At 40.1% G+C, this 25,338-nt stretch overlaps 1 protein-coding gene across 21 annotated transcripts in view; it reads left to right on the top strand.

Moving 5' to 3' along the window:
- kcnt1b (potassium sodium-activated channel subfamily T member 1b) overlaps nt 1-25,338 on the top strand; it is a 146,391-nt gene that overhangs the window by 109,409 nt on the left and 11,644 nt on the right. For 7 of the 21 annotated variants that reach the window (XM_074670421.1, XM_074670418.1, XM_074670417.1 and 4 more), the window contains 16 exons: nt 3,086-3,235; nt 3,310-3,545; nt 3,740-3,760; nt 8,243-8,456; nt 12,005-12,110; nt 12,220-12,392; nt 14,143-14,214; nt 14,819-14,953; nt 15,053-15,164; nt 17,969-18,070; nt 18,152-18,235; nt 18,310-18,438; nt 20,367-20,387; nt 20,543-20,840; nt 23,809-23,871; nt 24,086-24,136. In XM_074670421.1, the coding sequence (XP_074526522.1) occupies nt 3,086-3,235; nt 3,310-3,545; nt 3,740-3,760; nt 8,243-8,456; nt 12,005-12,110; nt 12,220-12,392; nt 14,143-14,214; nt 14,819-14,953; nt 15,053-15,164; nt 17,969-18,070; nt 18,152-18,235; nt 18,310-18,438; nt 20,367-20,387; nt 20,543-20,840; nt 23,809-23,871; nt 24,086-24,136 (1,967 nt within the window). The other 14 variants (XM_074670426.1, XM_074670422.1, XM_074670437.1 and 11 more) reach the window with 10 other exon arrangements.

Raw genomic sequence — 25,338 nt, 5'->3', positions numbered from 1 at the left:
TTTTTTGACTTGAAAGCTCTCTTTAAATGTCATCTGAATGTAGATTTGAATCGTGGTTATAAATCTGCAGATCCTCCTCTTCTTTTATCTGTCAGCTCCGTGTTGATATCTGCTTCTTTGCGACTGTAACATTTCTGCTCCCTGAGCAGCAAACTGCCTCGATTCAATCAACTTCTAACCTTTCCAGCTTTGTCTGTTTTCTAAATGCTTTATGAGTTTGTGTGAGCATCCATGTGGACACATTCAGTCCCTGTAGATCTATAAATAATAGACAGAGATGACAGTGTTGACAAATTCTCCTGCTGCACAGTTTTTACTTTCTTACAGACCACATCGCTGTTTATCTGCAGCATCACCGCAGCACAAACCTGTCTCTGCACAGTCAGTAAACATGACCCCGCGTCTTCTTTGGTGATAAATCTGCCTGAGTTTCATATTCTGTGCACGCTCAACATGGTGCAGACTTTGATTTTTACCCACGTGAGTGAAAGCAGGAAATCCATCACAGGTTTCATCCTGATGATGCGGCCTGGCTGAGGGCGGTGAAGGTGACGGGACAGGGGGATAGATTTTTGGTTTTAATCAAATCACCATCACATTGATTAAAAGTTCTGGAGCACAGGAAGTGTCTGAAAAATAAATTTACCTCAAAACCTCTGGACTTAAAGCGACTCATGAGTAATTAGGAAAAAGTAATGGATATCAGTTTGGATTAAAGAGGGGTTTTAGTGCTTTTTTAAGTTTTACTCTTTCCCTCTGAATTGCTGGAGGTAAAGAGGCGGAGCTCTAGACAGACCTTGGTGTTTAAGGTCTGCCCCTACAACGTGTCACAAACCTGTTATGAGACCCCTTACCCAATGACATCATCATTTCAGCAAGTCTCATTAAGATCTCGTTAAGATCTCATAAAGTTCTCATGCTGTTTTCTAAGAACAGAGCGACTGAGCAGTTAGAAGTCTGATTGATGAACAGAGGAGCTATGGAAACAAATTAGAGAAATAATTAGCTGAAACTACGAAAACCATGTATCTGAATTTATTTGTCCTGAATTCACCTATTGAAAATTCAGATCCAAAAATTTCAAGTTTCAGATCTCAACGACAAAAAAAAATTCAGGTTGCTCAAATTCAATTTGTCGGATTCAGATCTGAAAATTCAAGTTGAAAATTTCAGATTGCAACATCCGGGCTGGTGGCTGCCTGCAGTATAGGTCAAATAATCCATCTCCCCAGTCATTCCAGATGGGCTGTGGTCAAACTTAAAAAAACGAATACACCTCGTAGAAATGTTTCTCATGTCCGATTGTTGTGGTGATTTGAAGATATGATTTGGCTGCCTTGTATTCAAGTCCTCTTTTTCTGAAAAGTATCATTTTCATTAGTTATACAAGGTTAAAAACAAGGTTTTATGTCATGTTTAACGATGGTTGACTTCGGCCGTTCTTGTGTAGTTTTTTTTGGGGATTGTAAAATATGTTGGGAGGTAGAGTCAAGAAGCGATCAGACTCTCAAAAGAAAAAAATGGATTATTTTTGTCACCCGACTCCACTCAGATTCTCTCATGGCCTCTACTGCGCAGACTCTGCCTTCCAATGGCTGCGCCTGTGACGGGGGTATTTTGGCTTTAAAACCGTACATTAGTGAATGGTGGCGCCACGCTGTCCACTCTATGGCCCCGTTTACACAACAACGTTTCATCTGAAAAAGGCTAAAATGCAGTGAAAAAAATCTGCGTTTACACGGAAATGCTGATGAACTGGAAACGCTGCAGTAAGCATGCCAGGCCTGTAGCTGGTGCTATAACTGTCTTGTCCAGAAGCCGCTTTTGGGAGATCTCCACCAAAGTAAAGTTGAGCTGATCATCTGGTGTTTTGGTGAATGCTTAATTAATAAGTGGAGCAAAAGATGCACATTTTGTTAAAGACAGTCAGCAGATTCAGCAGATTCAGCAGCACAAGCACAGCACGGTAGACCAAGATGATCGTAACAATGGTACTGTTGGACTGTTTAATGCGCACGCGTGAGGCAGAGTGTGACGTCAGCGTTTCCGCTGAAAATGCCGGCTTACTGTTTACACGGCTATGGTGTCGGGAGCGTTTCAGAAAAATCCCACTCTGGAGGCCGTTTTCAAAAGTTTGTATTTTAGGTCGGCTGAAACGCTGTTTCTGTGTAAACGCGAGGCTAAAACGCAACAAAACTTTTGCGTTTCACCCTAAAACCGTTGTTCGTGTAAACGGCCCCTGAATACAGTTTATGGGGCTACGCAGGACAGGACAGGAAGAGTAATACCACGTATTGACATGACTATAAGAAACTTTTTTTCTCTTTAAATACAATCTTAACATTAAGATCTGAGTGTTAAATGTAATTCAGGTGACAGCTCTGGTATTGAGCAAGGCTTTGTTGTGTTTCTCAGCAAACTCCCATTTCAGTACCCATTTTTCAGATGATCTTTTAGATGTGTGATATTCAGACAATACACTCCGTAACTCCATATTTTTTGGCTTTCTGACAGTTGTTTTAGGTTCCTGCTGCTTTGACCATCATCACCCTAAAATTAGCATCATAACCCCGCCCCAATTCTCAGTTTGGTCCACTTTGCTCTGGACAATCAGTGCGCCTCCTGTTTCTCATATCCTGTCCATAGCTCCGGTAGCTCCTGTCAGTGTGTCTCTGCTGTCACTGGCTTTACAAAAAGCTGGCGCCCTCTGTTGTTGGGATCATGTAGCAACTCTCAACAGCTATCAGCATGTGTCAACAGTTAGACCTCCATTGTAACAGTCCCGTTTTTCAATATATTGCCTTTCCTGTCCTGGGTAGCCTGAGTTTGAGCAACCTGAATCTTTTTGTTGTTGAGTTATGAAACTTGAATTTTCAATAGGTTAATTCAGGAGAAATAAATTCAGATACATGGTTTTCATAGCTATATTATTCAATGTCATGAACTCAGTGGTGTAACTAAGTGCTGTTAAAATTCAAGTAATTATGTCTCTTGTCATTAAATCTTCCTGAGCAAACACCGGCTGGTTTGAATCTGCATTCTCCGGCGCTTTAAGAAGCTATGCTAACGTTTCCTGCTGTTTCAGGGAGGGTCAGTTGTCCCCGGAGCAGTGGCAGAGGACGTACGGGCGCTGCTCTGGAAACGAGGTCTACCACATCCGCTTGTGCGACAGCAAATTCTTCGGCGAGTACGACGGGAAGAGCTTCACCTACGCCTCCTTCCACGCTCATAAGAAGTACGCAGATCCCAAAGAGAAGCACGCTCTCTGAATTCATACTGTAGGTGGTAGTAACTGGCGTTTGTGTCCAGGTACGGCGTGTGTTTGATCGGCGTGAAGAGAGAAGACAACAAGAGCATCCTGCTGAACCCCGGCCCCAGACACATCATGGCTGCTGCAGACACCTGCTACTACATCAACATCACCAAGGAGGAGAACTCGGCCTTCATCTTCAAGCAGGAGGAGAAGCACAACAAAGGTCTGCCTGTCAGCGGGCTCTATGACGCCCCCTCCAGGCTGCCTGTGCACAGCATCATCGCCAGCATGGGTAAGAAAGACACGTCCAACCTGATTCCTTCACAATAAAAGTCTGTTAAACCCTTTGAAAATGTTCATAACGTTATAGCGCTCACTCTGATCACTCTTGGACGGCTGCTGCCTCAGTGTGCTTTGCTGAGTTCTGCATGTTTTTCTTTCTGGGCTGACATCTTTGTGTTGTGCTTTTTCTTTGACGTGTGAAAGTTGATCAGGCCACTTCATATGGTAAGTTTGTTCATGATGCATCACTTTTTTTACTCTAATTTACCAAGTTTGTTTAATTCACTGCAAAAATTCAAGTTAAGTTTTGTTATTGTTGTTTTTTTATGACACCTTTTGAGCTGAAATCAGCATTTCTGCAGAAATGATATATGCATCGTACATATATCCTATTTCTATTTCCTGCATACATCGTATTACTTGTATTTACAACAAGGGATGGGTGTTTGATTCTGAAGGTCTGCAGCTTTTATCCCTAAAGTTAACCATGCAGTTTCAGAAAAAGATTAGAAAGTTTGAATTTAAACGATGTGATTGACACATTTTTAAGACTTTACCGCATCACATTCTAACCAATAAGTTTCTTAAAATGATTAATTCTGAAGCTAAAAAAGGCAATCCCTAAAGATACAACAAACTTATCTTCGCTTATATTCTGAGTCTTTAAAGAAGAAGCAATATTAGGTCTGTTTACACATTGCACAGTGATATCTGTATCCCAGCTCAGCAACCTTTTGCAGTTTTTTTCGACCCTTTGCAATAAATAAATGGTGAAAGTCTAAACTTATGGTAATGTGAAGACAAAACCTATAGCCTACTATTCAGGTGGTGGATTATGGAGGTTTTAATCCTGAAACCTAGCTGCCAAAAACACTGTCCACTGTCCTGCTGGCCAAGACCATAGACTGCAAAAAAATGGACAAAAACTGCTCCCCCTGGTGGCTGGCTGCAGTATAGGTCAAATAATCCATCTCCCCAGTCATTCCAGATGGGCTGTGGTCAAACTTTGAGAAATTAATTCACCTGGTAGAAATGTTCCTCATGTCTGATTGTTGTGGTGATTTGAAGATATCATTTGGCTGTCTTGTATTCAGGTCCTCTTTTTTTGGAAAAGTTTTGTTTTAATAATTTTTTAGAGGTTAAAAAAAAGGTTTGTGTCAGATTTAGCTTTCAAACATTTCTTTATTGCGTTTTCTAACACAGCCGAAAGTAGGAATTATAAGGTGAATTAAAGACAGGTGTACTGGTTTGTTTCGAGATAGAAAGGCACAAAAAATACATATTTAAAAAAAGCTGGACATGGTGACAGAAATCTCTTTAGGCAGCTGTATATCATTAATAGCACAGGATCCCACCCACTAGTCATTATCGCGCCCCTTAACCAACAACCAAAATAAATTAATTCACAGAACGCAAGAAAACAAAATACCTGGCAAACAAATATAACAAAATAAAGATGAAGAAAGCAACAAACAAACAAAAGATACAAAGAAAGGCTGCCAGGTTTTGTTGAAGTTATTTCTCGATTATGCAAGGGAGAATCTGATCTTTTCTAATCGTATGTGGTCCAGGATGGGTGTCGAAAATTTGGCGCCAAAAATCAGTGAGGTTTGGGCAGGACCGAAACATATGTGTGTGGTTAGCAGGAGATTGTTTACACCTGTTACAACTGTCACTAGTGTTGGGGTAGATCTTTGACAGCTTGACATTTGTATCCTGCACTCTGAAAAGAATCTTCAATTGCATTAAACAGTGTCTAGCGCACATAGAAGACAAATGTTTATGTCAGATTTAACGATGATTGACAGCTCTTTCAGGGAGTAAAATAAGTCGGGAGGGAGAGCCAAGAAGAGATTAGACTCTTGAAAGAAAAATATAATATTATTTTCGTCATCTGGCTCCACTCACATCCTCTCGTAGCCTCTACCGCGCAGACTCTGGCTACACAACAGCTGCCAATGGTGGCGTCTGTATTTTGGCTTTGAACCTGTACAATGGTAAATGGCAGAGCAACACTGTCCACTCTATATACAGTCAATGGCCAAGACCAGTGCCAACATTTCCTGAATCACATGACACAAAGTCATCAGTCAAAGCATCAAAAAGCAGAGCTGCATCTTCCCCCAGCTCCTTCAGTCGGCTTTAAAAACATCTAAAGAGATGAGCTCACTAAAACCCAAACCCTCCTGCAGCAGACTCCAGGCTACAGGAGCAGAGGACTGGAAACTGGGTCAGAGAGAAAAGGCTGAAGCTTCCAGCAGATTTCACAAGAATTAAATTAGAGTGTGGAGAAAGCAAATTAAAAATCACTTTAAAGATAAGGAAACGCTGGGGTTGAGTCCACAGGTAGGCAGTGCAGACCAGTGTCCAGAGGCTGTTAGGTGATGCACGCCGATAGAAAACATCATAACTGGTTAGAAGCAGTCAGATGAAGATCGAGCTCGCTGTCACCTACATTCAGATTATTTGGTGCCCATCATTCATCCAGAACAACATGATTGTGACTTAATATGGAGACAAGAAAAACATGTTGGAAGACACACAACCCTATGGAAAACATGGGAAAATATCAATCAGTGTTTATTTCTATAACACTGAATCACAACAGACTTTATCTTAAGACGCTTTGCAAAACACAAGAACATCTCTACAGCTGTTAGCTTTCTAAACAGGTTGAGCAGGACTGTATTGATTCAAGGCACGTTGAAATCTCTATGACAACACCAAGCCGGCTGACAAAGTTTTAAAGTGAGAAGAGAGATCTGTGTTTTCCTCTGTTGAAATCCATTTCTGTGATTAATTTTGTAGTGATGGTGGACACTGGAGCATAACTGACAGACAGAAAAAGGACAGAAGAGCAGAAGAAAGATAAACAAGAGAGAGATAGAGCACGAGCTACAGGCTAAAACACAAGCTACAGGCTAAAAAACAATGACTAAGGGCTAAAAATTACAAGCTAAAGAACAAGCTCAAGGCTAAGAAACACACTTAGGCTAAAGGCTAAATGACAAGCTAAAGGCTAAAAAACATAAGCTTAAGGAAAAAAAAAACAAGCTAAATGCTAAAACACAAGCAAAAGTCTGAAAATCAGAAAAAAAAAACAGAAGAGCAGAAGAAAGACAAACAGAAAAGAGAAAGAGCACGAGCTAAAGGCTAAAACACACAAGCAACAGGGTAAACCACAAGCTAAATGCCAAAAAAAATATGAGCTAAAGGCTTAACAGAATCTAATGGCTAAAAAGCACAAACCAAAGGCTAAAAAACAAGCTCAAAGCTAAGAAACATGTGCCACAGCCTAAGACACATGAGCTACAGGCTAAAAAACACAGGCTAAGGGCTAAAACACAAGCTAAGGACTTAAAATTATCAGCTGGAGGCTAAAACAAAAGCCAAAGGCTTAAAAACACATGCTACAGGCTCAAAACACAGACTAAGGGCTAAAAATCACGAGCTGAAGAGCAAGCTAAAAGCTAAAAACACAGGCTGAAGGCTAAATGACAAGCTATAGGCTAAAACACAAGCTTTGGGCTAACACACAAGCTAATGGCTTGAAAAACATTGGCTTCAGGCTAAAAAACACGAGATAAAGGCTAAAACACAAGCTAAAGGCTAAAAATCACATGCTTTAGGCTAAAACACAATCTTAAGAATAAAAAAAGGTCTGAAGGCTAAAACATGAGCTTAATGCAAAAACATAACCTTAAGTCTGAAAAACCCAAGTTTAAGGCTAAAATGCAGGCTAAATGCTTAAAAAACATGGGCTTTAGGCTAAAAAAACATGAGGCAAGGGCTTGAACACAAGCTTAAGGCTAAAAAATACATGAGCTACGGGCTTAATAACACTGGCTAAGGGCTAAAGCACAAGCTAAGGGCTTAAACATGAGCTCAAGGCTAAAAAACATAAGCTAAAGGCAAAAAAAACACAAGCTAAAGTCTAAAATGTGAGCTAAATGCTATAAAACATGAGCATTAGGCCTAACCTGTGTTGACTCCAACCCACAGTCAGCAGTTATTCTGCAGTGGTCTGTTCAAACTTGAGAGTCTGTCAATACAATGAAGAGTGAGGTTACTTTCCAAATTAATTAAAATGAATTAATGTTCCTTCACTAATACCGTCGTTATCCTGGTTCAGTCGCCTCAGTCGTCTCCAACTGGGAAAAACAGATCAAACATTTGCTCTTTGCAGGGTTTTATATCAAATTTAGCCTCTGTTTAAATTTATTTTTTATTTAATTAACCATTATTTACCCAGGTTAGACCTATTGAGATTAAAAAAAACCTCTTTTCCAAGACAGGCAGCAGCTTTATTCAGTTTCTGTCACAAAATCCAGCTCCTCAGACTTTAATGGATCAGGTTTTAGATTAAAACTGTTCATAGAAGTGAGGCGCTGTGGGGGCTCAGCTCGTTTAAAGGGAGGTTACAGCTGGTTCGGCTCACAGCGACTCTGATAAATGGTTTTAATCTTCCTCAAGGTCAGAGAGAGTCAAGCTGAAGGACGCTGGTTGGTTGTTAGCAGCTAATGCTGAATAAGCTAAACTTGGACCTTATCAGCGCCGCTCAGCGTGAAAAGAGCCCTGAGCGCCGCGCTGTGCTCTGAGATTACACGGTCATGGCTTCCTCGTGTTGTCGCTCAAGTATTTGAATAAAACTGCTGCACATGCTTTTCCTGACAGCCGCTCATGCTGTAACCTGATTGGATGTTTCAGGCACTGTAGCCATCGATCTCCAGAACCCTGACCCGCCGGAGGAGAGCAGCAAGCTGACCTTGCCCACGGAGAACGGCGCGGGCAGCCGCAGACCGAGCATCGCGCCAGTTCTGGAGATCGCAGACTCCTCCGCCATTCTACCCTGCGACCTCCTCAGCGACCAATCAGAGGACGAGACGAACCAATCAGACGAGGAGGGCTCGGTGGGGTCAGAGTAAGTGACATCAAACAGACCTGAGCAGTAACTGAGCTGCAGCGTCCTGGGCCTCATGTTTGATTGATCCCACCTGTCCCCGTCCTCGCCTCGTCTTCGTCACGTCTCAGCGGCTGTAGGAGGAGAGATGGATGGCGTTGGTAGTGGCGTGTAATCTGTGTGTCATGATGCTTTAAGGTGCAGGAGTGGCAGTGATGGATGTGTGTGTCACGGCGGGAAGGTCAGCACTTTCCCCGCTGAGTGAAGGTGCTGTTGCGTGTCTCCACCGCGCTCCTCGCACCTCAAGGATCATCCATCACCTGACTCGACAGATAACCGCCATGAGAGTCAGAGGAATCAGTTTATGTCTTTATCGTCTCTGCGATCTGTCCGATTAAACACCTGGGATGATGTTAGGTGTGATAAAGTTTCACTCATCTCTCTCCTAACCTCTTAGTCTGTCCTCTCATGACATCTGAGCAGACTCTTTCCTCAAACATGTGTCAGGTGAGGGAGCAGCAGTCTCTCTAACAGCCCCACAGTGCCACCTGGCTGTGTCAGGCTGTAAATGCACCCATCAGACTCTTTCATTGGAAAACCAGAGGTGACAGCGATAAAGGTAATTGCAGCTGGCGTGCTGTAAATCAAAGGCTGCAGAAACAGTTGCTGCTCAACGTAATGAGACACGATTAAAACTAAAGAGACCAAATCGAAATCTGATTCTTCCTGATGTTGTTATTGAGCAGAAATGAGACTGTAAAGCTTGAAACTTGAGTAACTTGTTTAGCTGTTATACTTTAAAGGCTTTAAAATGTCTCTTTGGTGCCTCCGTAGTGTCTTTATAAGATTCCCAGCTCTAAAAAAATCCCCTTCTTTTCTCACTAGTGTTTTAGAAAACTTCTGTTAGTTAGTAGTAGATAGAAGTCAGGTCCAGAGCGTCCTGACTTTTCTTCTTTAACCCCAACTTTCTGAGGATGAGACCAACCAAAAACTGTCAAATACATATAAGGGGTTGATGATATGAAACTGGGAAGACAGATATCAAAGAACGCCCTTAACCAATTAGTAAAATGTCCAAAGACAGGGCAGGAAAGAAGAGTAACCCCAAGCCAGAGGAGGTAACCTACCGATGGAAAATGCAAACAGTCTCCAAGAAAACAAAGACGACAGAAAGTCAACTAACAGTTGAGAAGAGGAGGGTGAAAACAGAAGCTCTGAACCTGAAGACAGGATACAAACAGTGCAAGAAGCTGAGGTGGAGATGCTAAAACTTGAGTCAAATCTGGAAGTCAGGCATGTTGATCAAGAGTGGTGCTCCAATATTGGTGTAGAGTAATAAGGATCAGAGAATAATTTAGGTCTACTAAGAGAGAAGCTACGGGACCAAAACCTCCTCTTGACTCCCTTTCACACTGGCCATTCAAACCGTGCCATGTTCAAGCACTACTGGCCCCTGCAGCACCGTTCCCCCGCTGGAGAGTATGGCCAGCTGTCACACAACTCCAAAATGAACCAGCCTTTAGCGGGCGTCAGTCACATATGGCCCGCCTACGTCATCGTGAAGCGTCTGTTTACACAAAGTGTGATCTCATCAGAGTGAACACAATGCGATACAGGCAACACTGATACAACAGGGTTCCCACGGATCCTTGAAAAGTCTTAAAAGGCATTGAATTCATAACTCTAAAAATAAGGCCTGAACTGGCATTAAAAAGTCTTAAATCCAAATTTCAAAAGTCTTAAAAATTTGAACACATTGGTAAGATTTATGTTAGTTTGAAGGAAAAAAAAAATTAAGTAACATTTATCTATTTTTCTAAATAATTTCCTGATTACTCTTGTGGTAACATTGTGTAATCACAATAGCAAAACTAACAAAACAGTGATGTGGTTGGACCAGGAACTTTAAAAGCAGATGCATGTCTTGGTTCTACCTAAGGTGCCTGGAGATAGAAAAAAATGAGGAAAAATTGCCAAAAGAAAATCCAAAAGTGGCTCAGGAAAATAGATTATGGCAGCAAAATTGAGAATTAAATTTGAAATTAAAATTCAAAAACCATGTAAAAATTCCAAAAATGGTTTTGACAGTGGCCAAAAAAGATGAATGGGGGCAAAATAGGCATAAAGTTGTAAAAATGGGGTTAAAAAAAGCAAAAAGTGATGCTTTTTGTAAAATAAACATTGGGTTAAAGTTGTCTCTAATCCAGGTAATTCATGTGGTGCTTTCGTTAGTTTTGTTTGTTTCAATTGTGGTTCGTTGTCGACTTGTTTGTAAATTTGATTTCCAACGTCATTAAAAAAGTCTTAAAAAGTCTTAAATTTAACTTGCCTTGAGCTGTAGGAACCCTGTACAACTTTTGGGGACTTTTGTCTTATATTTTGTCATTTTGTTCCAACACAGCCATTTAACACCCTTCTATTGTTTGAAATGATTGTCGAGAGGAGCGATGGCAGCAATCATGCACACTGTCCTCACGCTTGTGCGTGAAGTGAATCATGCTAAAGTCCATTTCTCTGGAGGATGCCAAAGCAGAGAAGTGAATCACGCTTGCGTTCGGCGCACTTACGATCACCCTGGCGATCCGATCCAGACTTTAGGGTTGACGTGTGCTTAAGCACAGTACAGTTTGCCGGTGTGACCACATCCTAAAAGTAGGGATGGGTACCTTTCATATTTGAAACCTTGTGGTGCCGATGGTAGGTAACTGGCAACTGGTACCGGTACTCAACAGTACCAGTTTTTGGTGCTTTTTTGTGTGTTTATGTGGTAATAACTATTATTTTTTTACACAATAAAATCTCAGAGTTTTTCATTTTAACCTGTTTTTTTTTGTCAATATATTAACTTGTAATGCTGCGTTCATGTCCAGCATGGAAAGTCATCTACTCTCCCACTCCCTCACAGTCACAAGGATGAGTTTAGGTACCGAAACATGGAACCTTTTGATTTTACGTGAATCGGTAATACAGACAGAATTCAGTCGTTACCTATAAAAGTATCTAATTTTGTACCCATCCCTAATTAAGAGTTGCCAGACTGACAAGTTTTAAACCAAAGAAGAAGTCTTAAAGCTGGCATGGCAGATAAGGTTGTTCACACACCAGGATGAAAAAAGTAAGAACTGACCAGCTCCAGATGTCCTCAAGAAGCGCCGGGATTCCCAGTCACAATAAGTAGTAAGAACATGGTGAGGCGAGGGGTCTTAGTGACCCTTAACAAACAACCCACGAGCTGGTCCAACAGGATCAAGACTTGGTGGAAAATACCCCGGGCTGAGAAAGGAGGAGAGAAAAATGCAGAATCCCAGTGAATTTAGACACCAACAACACACTTCAGTTTAGCTGCTGTCTCTTTAAGGCTCCAAACTCCATGAACCCCTTCCCCTCTGATTGGCCAGCTCTCTGGAAGCAGACCTTGGTGTTTGAGGCCTCGTTTAGATCTTGTGAAGATCTTGTGCTTTTTCTTGATTAGTTTACAGACAGATTCAGGGAATTCTTCATCATAGTTTAAAGTATGTGTAAAGTAGAATACCCCCTCTTTAATGTCGTATCCTCTTTCTCTTCCTCAGTTTCGTGAAGGGCTACCCTCCCAACTCTCCGTACATCGGCAGCTCTCCAACTCTCTGCCACCTCCTCCCACAGAAAGCTCCGTTCTGCTGCCTCCGCCTCGACAAGGTGAGCTCACACACCTGAAAACCCCACTCCTCACACACTCACTGACACAAACTCACACACAGCAGAGAAAAACCTGAGCTGACCACTTGCCTCACCTCTCTGCATTCAGGGCTGCACTCATAACAGCTTTGAGGATGCCAAGGCGTACGGCTTTAAGAACAAGCTGATCATCGTGTCGGCAGAGACGGCGGGGAACGGTCTGTATAACTTCATCGTTCCTCTGCGAGCTTACTACCGGCCCAGGAAGGAGCTGAACCCCATCGTGCTGCTGCTGGACTACCCGTAAGACCTCCACACACACTTTCACTCACTTCAACTTCTTTCTTCTGCAGAAATGGAAATGAGTGTGAAAGCATATGGTAGAAGCGGCATGTGGGTGTAAATTGTTTTTTTGCGTTTTAAAAACAAATCTCTTCCAGTGAAGATGAGACAATGGAAGCGCAGCTTTGGGCTGGCTCTGCTTTAAGAGAAAGAAATTAAATGACGCCTGAATCACTTGTAGCTAGTAAGAAAAGCTTTCAAATGAAACAAGATAAATTTACTCATCAAACTATTTGTCGAATTGAATTACGTCTGAATACGAAAGAAAAACAGAACCATGTAAATTGTTGGTAAAAAGAACAAACTCGAGGACCTAGCATAGAGCCTTGGGAAACTCTTGAAAATGCTCCTGCCTGTTTTTTTTTTTATTTTATTTATTTTATTTTGAGTTTCCACATTCCTTTTATTTAATTTTTGGCACTAGAGGCAAACATATGCATACATGAGTGAAAAAGAAATGACATTCAAATTCATAAACTATGAAAAACTAACAAAATAAAACGGAGAAAAAAGAAAATAATAAAAATGATAATAAGAAGAATACTTATAATAAATATGATAATAATAATAATAATTATTATTATTATTATTTTTTAATTATTATTTTTATTATTATTAAAACAATGATGATAATAATAATTACAATAAAATTAATAATAAAAAGGTAAAAAAATATATAAAATATGGAAATATAAATACAGTAAGACTATAAATTAAGAAAAATTAAAGCATAGTGCGTATGTAAAATATTAATAAATTAGTGAAAAGCTAAAAAATTACAATGGAAAAAAGAAACAAACAGTTTATCATTAATGATAACAATAATGAAATAATAATAATAATAATAATAATTGTTATTATTATTATTATTATTATTATTATTATTATTATTATTATTATTATTATATTGGCATAGAAAAGAAAACTAATAGATATTTAAATAGAGTAAGGCTATAAATTGAAACATTAAGTCTTAAAATATATATATATATATATATATATATATATATATATATATATATATATATATATATAGATACATAAATAAATACATTTAAGTCAAATCACATATACATTAAAAATATATTTAAAAAAAAATAGAATTAAAATGGATTTTAAGAGGGGTGATGTTAAGAGCAAAAATAAAGAAAATTAACTCCAGCACATTTCTAATTCCTTTAAATAAAAACAAACAAGATTTTTTTTTTTAAATTTAAAAAATTACCCTTTTTGGCATCATCTGTGCTGCATTCACCTGAGAAGTCCATAAAAATGTCTAATTTCAAGATATTGTAGACAACAGCTGCACTAGAACTGCTCGTAAACAGGGAACAAAAATCAAATAAAAATTTGCATGTCAAGTTACTTGAAATAGAGTTAATGTTATAATACATGAAACTCAATGCACATCATCAATACTTTCTTAGATTTGACTTTATTCAGTGGGAGCAGTAATCCAGACCTTTCTCTGCTCAGACTCTCAGCAGGTTTTATTAAACTTCTGATGCTGAAACAGATAACCTGCACTAAAGCTCCTGCTAACTGAACCACTCAGAGGTTTCCAAACCAATGTGCTGAATCCTCCTGTTCTAATAAAATATTAAACATATCAGATTGCTCAATAAACATCACTGAATCTGTACTGATCATCCGTCTCTGGTGTTCGTTGACGATAAATTGCTCTTTATTCTTATTCTTTGTTTCTCTGCAGGCCTGACAACCACTTCTTAGAGGCGATCTGCTGCTTCCCCATGGTTTACTTCATGGCCGGCACCATCGATAAGTATGTTTGGATTATTAAAAACCTGCTCACAGCTGGTGTTCACCTCTGTGCTCGATTATCCCTCATTAACACGGCTGACTGCAATATAGATTTCATCTTTCAGGAACGTGAAGCAGTCCAACCCTTAGGGTCTGATAAAGGATTTTTTTATCACCAACACAGTTAAAGACGAAGTTATTAGAGCAGAGCTTTAAACTTTATAGACCTGCTCTATGAGTTTTCATATGAGCACTTCTTGCCGTGGGCCAAGCACAGATTTTCCCAGCAGAGGAAACAGGAAACTTAATCAAAGCAGATATTAAATTTCCCTGAGGGAACTTTGCATTAAAGTTTGAGAACTCTGACTCAAAAATTCAATGAGTTGGAGGTGCTGAAGCAAAAGCTGTTACAACCATACCCGGTCTCCCCTACTAGGAAAACTCAGTCTATGACTGGCATCTGAGAAAAGGCTCAAATGATGCTTTGCGCAGGGAAACGTATCAAACTTTACAGTCAAACAAAGGAGTGAGATGGTGCAATGATTCCATGAAATGCTGAAAAATGCCAGATTAAAGTAGATAATCCAGCTTTTCAAAGGAATTCATAGCGTGTTTTTCGTCACCAGCTTGGACAACCTGCTTCAGTGCGGCATAATCTACGCCGACAACCTGGTGGTGGTGGATAAGGAGAGCACCATGAGCGCTGAGGAGGACTACATGGCCGACGCCAAGACCATCGTCAACGTGCAGACCATGTTCAGGTAACAGAGAGAGGCTTTAACAACGATGATTAAAAGTGTTTATCACTGCCGTACTGAGACCTCCTCCTCCCTCTGGCTCCTCCTCCTCCTCCTCCTCAGGTTGTTCCCCAGCCTCAGCATCATCACCGAGCTCACACACCCGTCCAACATGAGGTTCATGCAGTTCAGAGCCAAGGACTGCTACTCACTCGCTCTGTCCAAACTGGAGAAGGTGAGACTCAGACACACTTTACTTCTTTACCCCTCACACAGATGAGCTACAGATGAAGGATTTGATTTTTTTACTCTTAATTCTGTCCTTCTGGTGCCCCCAAATTATCTCCCTATTTTTCTGTCACTGGTGATTTAGAAAACCCTTATTTCAGCCTCTGCCTGAGACGCTGTGTTTTAGCTGCTGTCTCTTCAAGGCTCCCCCTTCCCTCTGATTGGTCAGTCCTCTGGAGGCCTGTGAGGGGCAGACCTTGGTGTTTGAGACCCTGTCCTTCCAACTACAGTGACCAGGTGTCCCACTTTGTGCGGGACTGCACAGCATTTTAAAGGTCCCATGTTTTCTGCAGTTTAATATGGATCATTGATGTCTTCATAAAATGGTAGTAACATGTTTTGGTCCAAAAAGCCAATAAATCAAGCACAGCAGCATTGTTTCCAGGCTCTCATAGCCCCTCTGTTCAGAACGCTCTGATTTAGTGGGCGTGGCCTTCATATGTAAATGAGCCACCGCTGATACCGCCCCGCTCTTCAGCGTCACTGAGAGCGGCGCCACAAGCTCCGAGTCCACAATGTTAAGAAAACAGCGAAGCTCGTTTACTGTAACATTACAGGCTAAAACAACAGGCTAACCACAGATAAAGTTAGTATCCTGAAGCTAACACAGAGACAGGGGGGGGGACACTAAAGAAAAGCTCTTACATCTGCTCCACAGCACACAGCATTTAAAATACTCACATTCCCAGGGTCCCAGGTTTGTTGGTGGGTGGTTGGTAATCCGCCTGGATTCAGGACCAGTCTATTGGCTAGCCCTCTGTTGGACTGTCCAAAGTGGAAAAGCAGTCGGCCGTGAAGTGACTAGCACACACATGCACAGTTTTACTGAGTGTAGCTGGAACATTTCCTTGATAAATGAACTCTGGACACTTAGTCTGTCTTCTTCTGAGATGGGAAGCTTGTGCATGGAACTATGTGGCTGTTTACAGCCAAAAACAGAGCAGTGATGGCAGTGATGGCTTCTGGAGCAGCAGCAGGGAGGGGAGTGGGCAAGTGTTTGGGAGGTATCTGCTTCGGCGGACCAATCAGGTCAAACTTGCTCCTGATTGGTCAAAAAAGGGAATTGCTGACATCAGCAAACCCCGGAAATTCCAAACAGCTCATTTTAGGTCAGGATTTTACATTCACAAGCACTACTAAATACAGGTTTTGTCATTAAATATCACATTTTGTGGGCTGGGAGGAAAGCCCAAAAATTTAACTAAAAGACTTAATCAAGTGATTTTTGCATAATATGGGACCTTTAATAAATTTTTTCCCATGTCCTGTAAATTGAGATGATGTCACACATTTGATCGGCTCTTGCTCCCCAAAGTGTAGTAGTCTCCTTTCTTCAAAGAAGATTGGATGAACATCGACGTTCATCCAAAAGCTGAAAGAGGGATATCACCATTGCCTTTGTCTGCTGTCAGTCAATATCAACGTACATGTGGCGTCAGAAATTCATCAACCTGTCACCCGCATCCTTCTTATCTTCGCCCACCGACGCAAAAATCAAAGATTAAAGCCTTAGCAGCAGGGAACATAGTTAATTTTCATAAGTAGATTTTTAAATGCATTTTATGAGTATTATTTTCCTCTGACAAATGCATTTCCTTGGCTTCAATTTATGGAAAAAAAAGCAAAAAAAAAAAAGAAACAAATGTGCACACTGAGTGCCACCAAATCAAATTGTTGTTATTCCTCTAAGCTTGGTCTCAATAGAAATGTTTCTTTTTAGGGTTAGAGGGACATTATTAATTAATAATAATTAATAATAATAATATTAATAACATTTTTAATAATATTATTAATTCTAAAACTCACAGGAAGCCAGTGGAGGGAGCTAAAACTGGAGTGATGTGACGTTGTCTACTAAAACCAGTTAAAAGCCTAGCTGCTGCATTTTGAACTTGTTGGAGGCGAGAAAAGGGATTTTTTATCTAACCCAGGGAGGACAGAGTTGCAGTAATCGAGCCTTGAAAAAATGAAAGCATGGATTATCTTTTTAAGGTCTGGTCGGCTGAGTATTCGTTCATTTTGGAAATGGAGTGCAGATGAAAGAAGCAGGACTGGATGGTTTTATTAACATGGGTGGAGAAAGTGAGGTCAGAGTCAAGAGTAACGCCAAGATTTCTGGCTGTTGGTTTTATTTTTGCTGAAAGTGGACCAAGACAAGACGGTAGGAGGGGGGAATTTTGTATATTACAGAGAATTATTTTGGATTTGGGATTGTTCAGTTAAAGAAAATTATCTGTCATCCAACAGTTGATGTCACTGAGACAGTTCCTGACAGCAGCTGGGCCTCTTGGGTCCACAGGTCTCAGGGGAAGGTATAGCTAACATCCAGTATTGTTATTTTACACCCAAGTTTAATTATAGAAAAGCAGAATACCCCCTCTTTAATCAGAATGCCCCCTCTTTAACTCAGAAGTCAAAGTTTTCCAAGTATTAAGATCTAATAAATTTAATGAAATGTACAAAAAAAGAGAGAGTTGTGTCATAATCTTCAGCCATAAATCATTTCTGTCTCCTGAATCCTTCATGGTTTCTTCTCCTCCCTCCAGCACTTCCTCTCACCTTCACTGTTCTTTAAAAACTAGTCCATCTACCTTCCTGAGAGCATTCAGAGGTGAAAGTAAACCAGCCCACCTTTTCATTTTCACATCAGTCTTCTTGGTGATGAAGCGAAAAAGAAAAAGTTCAGGAAGCCCAGAGGAGAGGAGTGAGATTTTAATACCTGTTCCTCTCTGTTTCTGTGTCTCTGTGCAGATAGAGCGGGATAAGGGCTCCAACCTGGCCTTCATGTTCCGGCTGCCGTTTGCTGCAGGCAGAGTGTTCAGCATCAGCATGTTGGACACTCTGCTCTACCAGGTAGAGGAGGAAACACTGGCTGAGGGATTGAATATGGAGTTAGAAATAAAACAAGATGACTGACACTCTGCTTCTTCACAGTCGTTCGTCAAAGACTACATGATCGCCATCATCCGGCTGCTCCTCGGTCTGGACACCACTCCGGGCTCTGGGTACCTGGGTGCTGTAAGTACGAGACCGAGGTGATTTGAAACTGTTTGTCAATAAAAACACAAACTTATTCCCTCATCGGTCTTCAGATGAAGATCACGGAGGAGGATCTGTGGATCAGGACTTACGGCAGACTCTTCCAGAAGCTCTGTTCGTCCAGCGCTGAGATCCCCATCGGGATCTACCGCACGGAGTCGCACATGTTCTCCACGTCAGAGGCAAGTTTCACCAGACATGATCCAGCTCTGGGCTTCTGGTTTGGCTTTGGCTTCCTCATTCCCTTCATCCTGGTTTGATACTTTCCTCATCTCCCTTCCTACACTACAAGGTTTTCTTTTTCTCCTCTCCTCTCGGGTGTTCCTCCTTTTCTTACATGCACCTTTCATAGCCCTTATTATTATTTACTATCAAATTATTTGTTTTTTTACTTCAATTTTCCAATTTTGGTTTTGTTTTGCCTTGCAAACGGAGGCCCTAAAAGGTCATCATAGAATACATTTTATTTTCTCATTTTGTCTTATGTTTTGCCTTACGAGCTGTTTTTTACGGAAGCCCTAAAAGGTCATCACAAAATACATTTTATTTTCTCAGTTTTCTCAAGAGACCAAGTTTCTTTCTTTTTTTTTCTTTGTTTTTTTCCAAAATCACAACTTCTATTTTCTTTTTACTATAACTTAAAACAAAATCCTGTTTTCCCAAGAAAATCTGAACATTTTCTGGCAATCTAGAAATTAAATTAGACGGTTTATCCCTAGCACGAGCCAAGACAAAGTTTGCTTGGATGCTTTTCTGCCACTGCTCACATGATTTAAGTAAGCAAAGCCAGTTTTTGTTTTTCTTTGCGCTTTTTGAGATAACAATAAATCACAAAGAAACATGGAAACAAAAAATAAGTCAGTTTTCTCAAGATACCAAGTTTTTATGTATGTATTTATTAATTTTTTTTATTTTTGCTGAAATCACAACTTCTATTTTCTTTTTACCATAACTTAAAGCAAAATCCGGTTTTCCCAAGAAAATCTGAACAGTTTCTGTCAATCTAGAAATTAAATCAGACGGTTTATCAATATTAATAGTTAAAACAAAGTGTGCCTTGATGCTTTTCTACCACTGCCCACATGAATTAGGTAAGAAAAGCCTGTTTTTGTTTTTCTTTGTGCTTTCTGAGATAACGATAAATCACAAGGAAATATGGAAAAAAAAAGTCTAATTTTTTTGAAAAAAAAATAAATAACTGATTTTTTTTCTAAGAAGCAAAAAATGGGCCTATGGGCTTTTCAGGGCTACTATAACTAAAAAAAAAAACATTAAATGATAATTTTGTAAAATATAAATTTTTGATTTTTTTTTCAGCTTTTATTTCTATTTTTTTAATTATCTCTACATTTTATCTTATTTTAGCTATTTTTTAATAGTTTTTTAGGTCTGAAATGCCACATCATGTAATAATGCCTCAATATATAATAATAATGTAATAAGTTTTCCCTTCATTATGTAATAACGCCGCATTTGTGGTAAAATTCTTGAACACAGTATGTAATAAATTTGCCGCATTATGTAATAACTTCTTACATATTGCACACTGATTACAAAATAAAAAGTAAGAACTTATTACATGATGTAGCTACATAAGGAAGTGAAAATGTATTGTCATTACATGTTGGGTTGTTATTACATAATGTTGGGTTACAAGGTCATTAAAAAAATTCATATAAAAAGAAGCTAATATCTGGCGTTTTAGGGCTTCCGTAGTTTTTAATGCACCGCTCCTTTTTCCTTCATCCTATTTTCATTTCTTTGCTTCTTTTTGTTTTTCTTTGCTTTCTTTGTTTCCTGCCAAGCAACAGAAGGAAATTAACATTATGTTTCTGGTTGTTTTGATGCAGTACCAACAAAAAGTGTCAGAATATTTTCACTTTGAGCGTGAAAAAAAATCCTGACAAACTAACCGTCACCGGCAGAGAAATTTGTGTTCTGTGGTGTTAATTTCCACCGTTCCAGAAAGAATGAAATAGTAAATCAGTCATATTTACTATTTTCTGCTCTGATTTTTGAGGCTGTGGATGATTTGTTTTGCTTTGGATGCCCCCATCTTTCATTGCATCTCTTTTTGTTTGGATGTTTGTTTGTCTGTCTCCTCTTTCAGGGCAAGGACAGTCAAGCTCAGGTAAGATCCACATGTGTCACCTGGACAATTCAAATCCCTCAGACCTTGAGATTTCCTCACACAGATGCGTTTTTAGAAACAAAAAACAGAAATGAAGAATTAAAACCTTCAGACAAACAGAGAATCCAGCGTTAACGCCGCCTGCTGCTCTCCAGTCTCAGGTGTCCATCAACGTGGAGCAGGGAGCCGAGCACTCGGAGCGCAGAGACACCTGGAAGGAGAAGACGGCCCACAGAAACTCCACCACGAGTGACCAATCGGAGCACCCGCTGCTGAGGAAGAAGAGCATGCAGTGGGCACGGCGGCTGAGCAGGAAGAGCGCCAAACCGTCGAGCAGAGCGGAGAGGATCTCACAGCAGAGACTCAACCTGTACCGGCGCTCGGAGCGGCAGGAGCTGTCCGAGCTGGTCAAGAACCGCATGAAGCACCTGGGCCTGCCCACTGTGGGATACGGTGAGTGAAGCTCAGGCGGTGTGAGATTTAGAGGAAAAGGTGGTCACAAGATGAGATGCAGAGGTTATTTCTACTCATTTAACTTGTTTTATCCATTAATGATCATATGAATAAATGTTTGTGCATAAAATTTTGTCATTAGAGTTAAAGTTCTTTAACAATTCCGTTTAAAGGCTAAAGCAGAAACAATGTAATTGGTTGAGTTTGACCTCAGTGGGCGGAGCCAAGAGTCATTTTATACCAAACAGAAACATGCATGTAGCTTGGAACATTCTTACAGTAATATACTCTTAGTTTCCTGCAGATTCATGGTAGTTAAATTAAAGATGCTATGAGGATGATCTGTTTTAATTGCACTCTCTCGCCACCTTGTGGCCCGGAGTCTCCACACTGTCGTGAATTTCTTTTAGTGAGGTGTGTGTTTGTTTTGGAATTAAATGGAGATCTCATCAAAACAAATTTTCTTTGTTCAAAACAACTTTTTACTACATACAACGCGCCGAGGTAGGGTATTTATGTAGCACTATGGTTTGAAACGTGACAGCAAGCAAACATTGTAGCAGCTAGCTATATGTAATGCTATCTGCAGCCCAGTGCTCTGACATATCTGTAGGCTAACATGACAACAGGTAAACACTGTCAGTTTGTAAGTAGTTTAGTATCTGTTTATATTTAGCACAGTTAGCAGCCCGGTGCTCTTAGACATGTCTGTAATGTGTAACATTAGTGAATCCTGGTTATGTCCTGCCAGTCATCTACCAATCAGAGCTAACATAACCTCACTCTTCATTTTATTGACAGACTCTCAAGTTTGAACAGACCACTGCAGAATAACTGCTGACTGTGGGTTGGAATTAACATTAGCACAAACAGATTAGCCCCTGTGTTATAGAGTGATACAGTCATTAGCCTTCAGCGAAACACAAGGCCAAAACACAAACAAAAGGCTAAAACATGAGCTAAAGGCTAATACACTAGCTTAAGGCTAAAAACATGAACCAAAGGTTAAAAAACATGCGCTAAAGGCAAAAAAACACAAGCTCAAGGCTATACAACAAATGCTCAAGACTGAAAAATGAGCTAAAGGCTAAATAAACAAGCTTATGGCTAAAGAATACAAGCTTAAGGCTAACACGTTAGTTAAAGGCTAACACACAAGCTAAAGGCTAAAAAAAACAAGCTAATGGCGAAAAAACACAAGCTAAAGGCGAAAAAACATGACCCAAAGGTTAAAAAACATGCGCTTTAGGCGAAAAAACACAAGCTGAAGGATATACAACATATGCTAAAGACTAAAACATGAGAGCTGGAGGCTAATAAAAAAAGGTAATGGCCAAAAAATACAAGCTTTTGTCTAAAGCATGAGCTAAAGGCTAAAACACAAGCTAGAGGTGAAAAAACACCAGCTTAAAGTGAACACATGAGCTAAAGGCTAAAACATGAGCTAAAGGCTAAACAACACGGGCTAAAGGCTATACAAGCTTAATGCTTAAACAGGAGCTAAAGGCTAAAAAACATGATCCAAAGGTGAAAAAACACAATCTTAAGGCTAAACAACACAAGCTAAAGACTGAAACATGAGCTAAAGGCTAAAAAACAAGCTAATGGCTAAAAAACACAAGCTTTTGGTTTAAGCATGAGCTTAAGGCTAAAACACAAGCTAAGGGAAAAGAAACATGAGCTTAAGGCTTTATGACACATGCTTAAGACCAACACATGAGCTAAAGGCTAAAACATGAGCTAAAGGCTAAATAACACGAGCTTAAGGCTAAATAACATGAGCTAAAGGCTAAAACAAGGCTTAAACTGTTTGTGCTAATGTTCATTCCAACCCACAGTCAGCAGTTATTCTGCAGTGGTCTGTTCAAACTTGAGAGTCTATCAATAAAATGAAGAGTGAGGTTACGTTTGCCTCAGGACAGTGGGTGCTAGTGCTCATGGGAAACTGAGTCATAACTCAGAAAAGCTTTTGTTGTTATTCCTCTTTTCTCTTATTTGTTGGCAAACGTCAACTACTGCAAATTCATTGAAGATAATGTCAGACTGAACGTCAGGTGAGCTGTTCTCACTGCTATTTTATGTTTAAGTAACTTTTTTAGAGGTTCTCCAAACAGCTCTGCTGCCGGTGTCTGGATTGCAGGACAGCATCTTGCTCCACATTTCTCTATCACTGTCAATTTAATTAAGGCAAATCAGATTAAGATGTCATGTTAGTGTACAACTCAAAACGGAAAAATACAAAAATAAGACTCCGTCGTTCAGGTGTATCTTAAGCTCCACCCACTTTCAACCAATGACATTATTTCAGCTGCATTTCTAAATGTCAAATGTGTGTTTCACTCATTTTATCTCACCTCATCTGCTCTCCATAAGACGTGACAGTGTGGGTCTTAACTAAACACATCATTACCATCACACTCCATCGCCCCTGTTCTCACATGAGCTTCACACACCTCCTCATCAGTGTGTCATCAAACACACATCAGTCCACCCATGATCATTCCAACACCTGCGTTCTTCTTCTTCTTCTTCTGTTTTCATTTGTTTTCCTTTCAGCTCTTTTTCCTCCCAGCTTCATGCTTCAAAAAGTCAAAGCAGAATCATGCTCCAGATGTGTTTGCCCTGCCAAAATGTAACATGTGGATTAAATACGTTTCAGGAAGAACCCCAAAAGATCCAGACCTTCTAATGAAGCGTGAATGTCAGTGAGGATTACTGCGACAGGAGCATAAACATGTGACAGATGAATCATTTGGAAGTGATTCTGTGCACACTCACTAAACGCATGGCTTCTCTGCATCTCGCTGTCTCACACCCCTTTTTCTGAAACGTTTATTTGAAACTGCAAAGCGTTTGCTGCCTGCCTGATTCTTCTTCTTCTTCTTCTTCTTCTTTGTTTCCTCCCCCCTTTTCTGCTTCCTTCCTGTCTCTCTGTGGCTCCTCTCTCCTTCCTCCTCTGGCGCTGTAGAGGATGTTTCTAATCTGACTGCGAGCGATGTCATGAACCGAGTAAATCTAGGATATTTGCAAGGTAAACTTTGTGCTGTTTCTAACTCCTTTACCAACATGTGAGTGGTTACATCCATCATGAGGAGAAAGGAGTTTGTCCTTTCACCAGCATCCTTTAAAAAAATCAGAGAATTAGCTTTTTTAATTTCTTAAAGCAGATGTTTTATGTTAAATTTGTAGCGTATGATGATGAAAAATGAGGCGGTTGAAGTTTAACAGTGAATGCCCTTGCTCAGAGTTGCAGGACATTTCAGAGCAGCCATATTCAGAGGGGACCAGGCCGTCAGGTTAGCCGCTGGACCACGATACTGCAACTCTTATCGCATGAGTGTGTGTGCGTGCGTATAACTGTGTGTAAGTGTGTGTGCGTCACAGCAGAGTCCCGTAGATCAGCAGCCACTCTCTCAGTCTATCACTCTCCTCTCTCTGTCTGTCGTCTGGTTTCTTCTCTGCATTGTGTTCCCGTGAGGTGACGAGCAGCTAGAGGTCTGCAGGGCATCAGAGTTTGGCTTCAGGAGTGGAGCGGAACGCATCAAGTCTGTGGATGGAAGTTCAGAAGTTAGACGTCATGGTTTTCTTAAAGTGCATGGGCGGGTTCCTGATGTAGAAAATAACAGACTCAGCTGAAGAGACGCTAATCTGTGCTCCTCATCCTGTTGCTCTGTTATTTCTTCTCATCAGGACGACTTATAGTGTCTCTTTAAAGCTGTACCATGGCCAAAAAAACACAAACCAGTGCTCAAATATGATGAAAACACAAAAAAGGTGATTTAGAAGCATTGACTTTTAACCAGAATGGTAATGCATAAAAATAAATAAAATAAACTTTTTTTATGGGATCTTAGTTCTGTTCAATTTTCCTTTTTCAATACAATACCATGTATACATGTCAACACAATTCAATATGTTTTTTTTTCCTTTCTTCCATCTGTGTATTTTTACAAACCTCAACAGCCGATAAAGGATGGAAATTAAAAAAAATAATTAGTCAGACAATTTAAAAAATAATAATTAAATTAATTACAGGATTTGTAATTAATTAATCTAATTAATCACATTTCAATCTCATATCTGCTTGAGGTCCTAAATAAAGAATTTGAATTCTAGGACATTACAAAACTGTAGTGCTTGACTAATCAAATCAATACACGAAGAAGAGAAGATTTGTAAATCCACATTTTTTTCAATTGGCCAATATCCGCGTTCTATAGACGTCAATTTAGGCCTGAACCACACGTATATGGATATTTTTTTGATTGGATATCTTTGTCCTCGTTTTAAAAAGAATCTCTGTCCACACCACAGGAATATCTCTGCCTGTACGAAGAGGCCAAACTGAAAACAGTCGCATCTGAAGCCTGCAATGCTTTGCCTGGCCGATAAGTAGCAGGTTAGCAAAATGTGAAAACCATAGAAGAAGAACGTTATGAGCATGCGCAGTCAAACACAGTGACTTGTTGTTGGCGCTTGACGTCATTGCGTCAACACC

The sequence above is a fragment of the Halichoeres trimaculatus genome, unplaced genomic scaffold, assembly GCF_033239565.1.
Source record: "Halichoeres trimaculatus isolate MK-OKI-2021-1 unplaced genomic scaffold, fHalTri1.1 fHalTri1_scaffold_5, whole genome shotgun sequence".
NCBI lineage: Eukaryota > Metazoa > Chordata > Actinopteri > Labriformes > Labridae > Halichoeres > Halichoeres trimaculatus.
The sequence above is the reverse complement of the archived record's forward strand: the minus strand, read 5'-3'. Positions and strand labels throughout refer to the sequence as shown.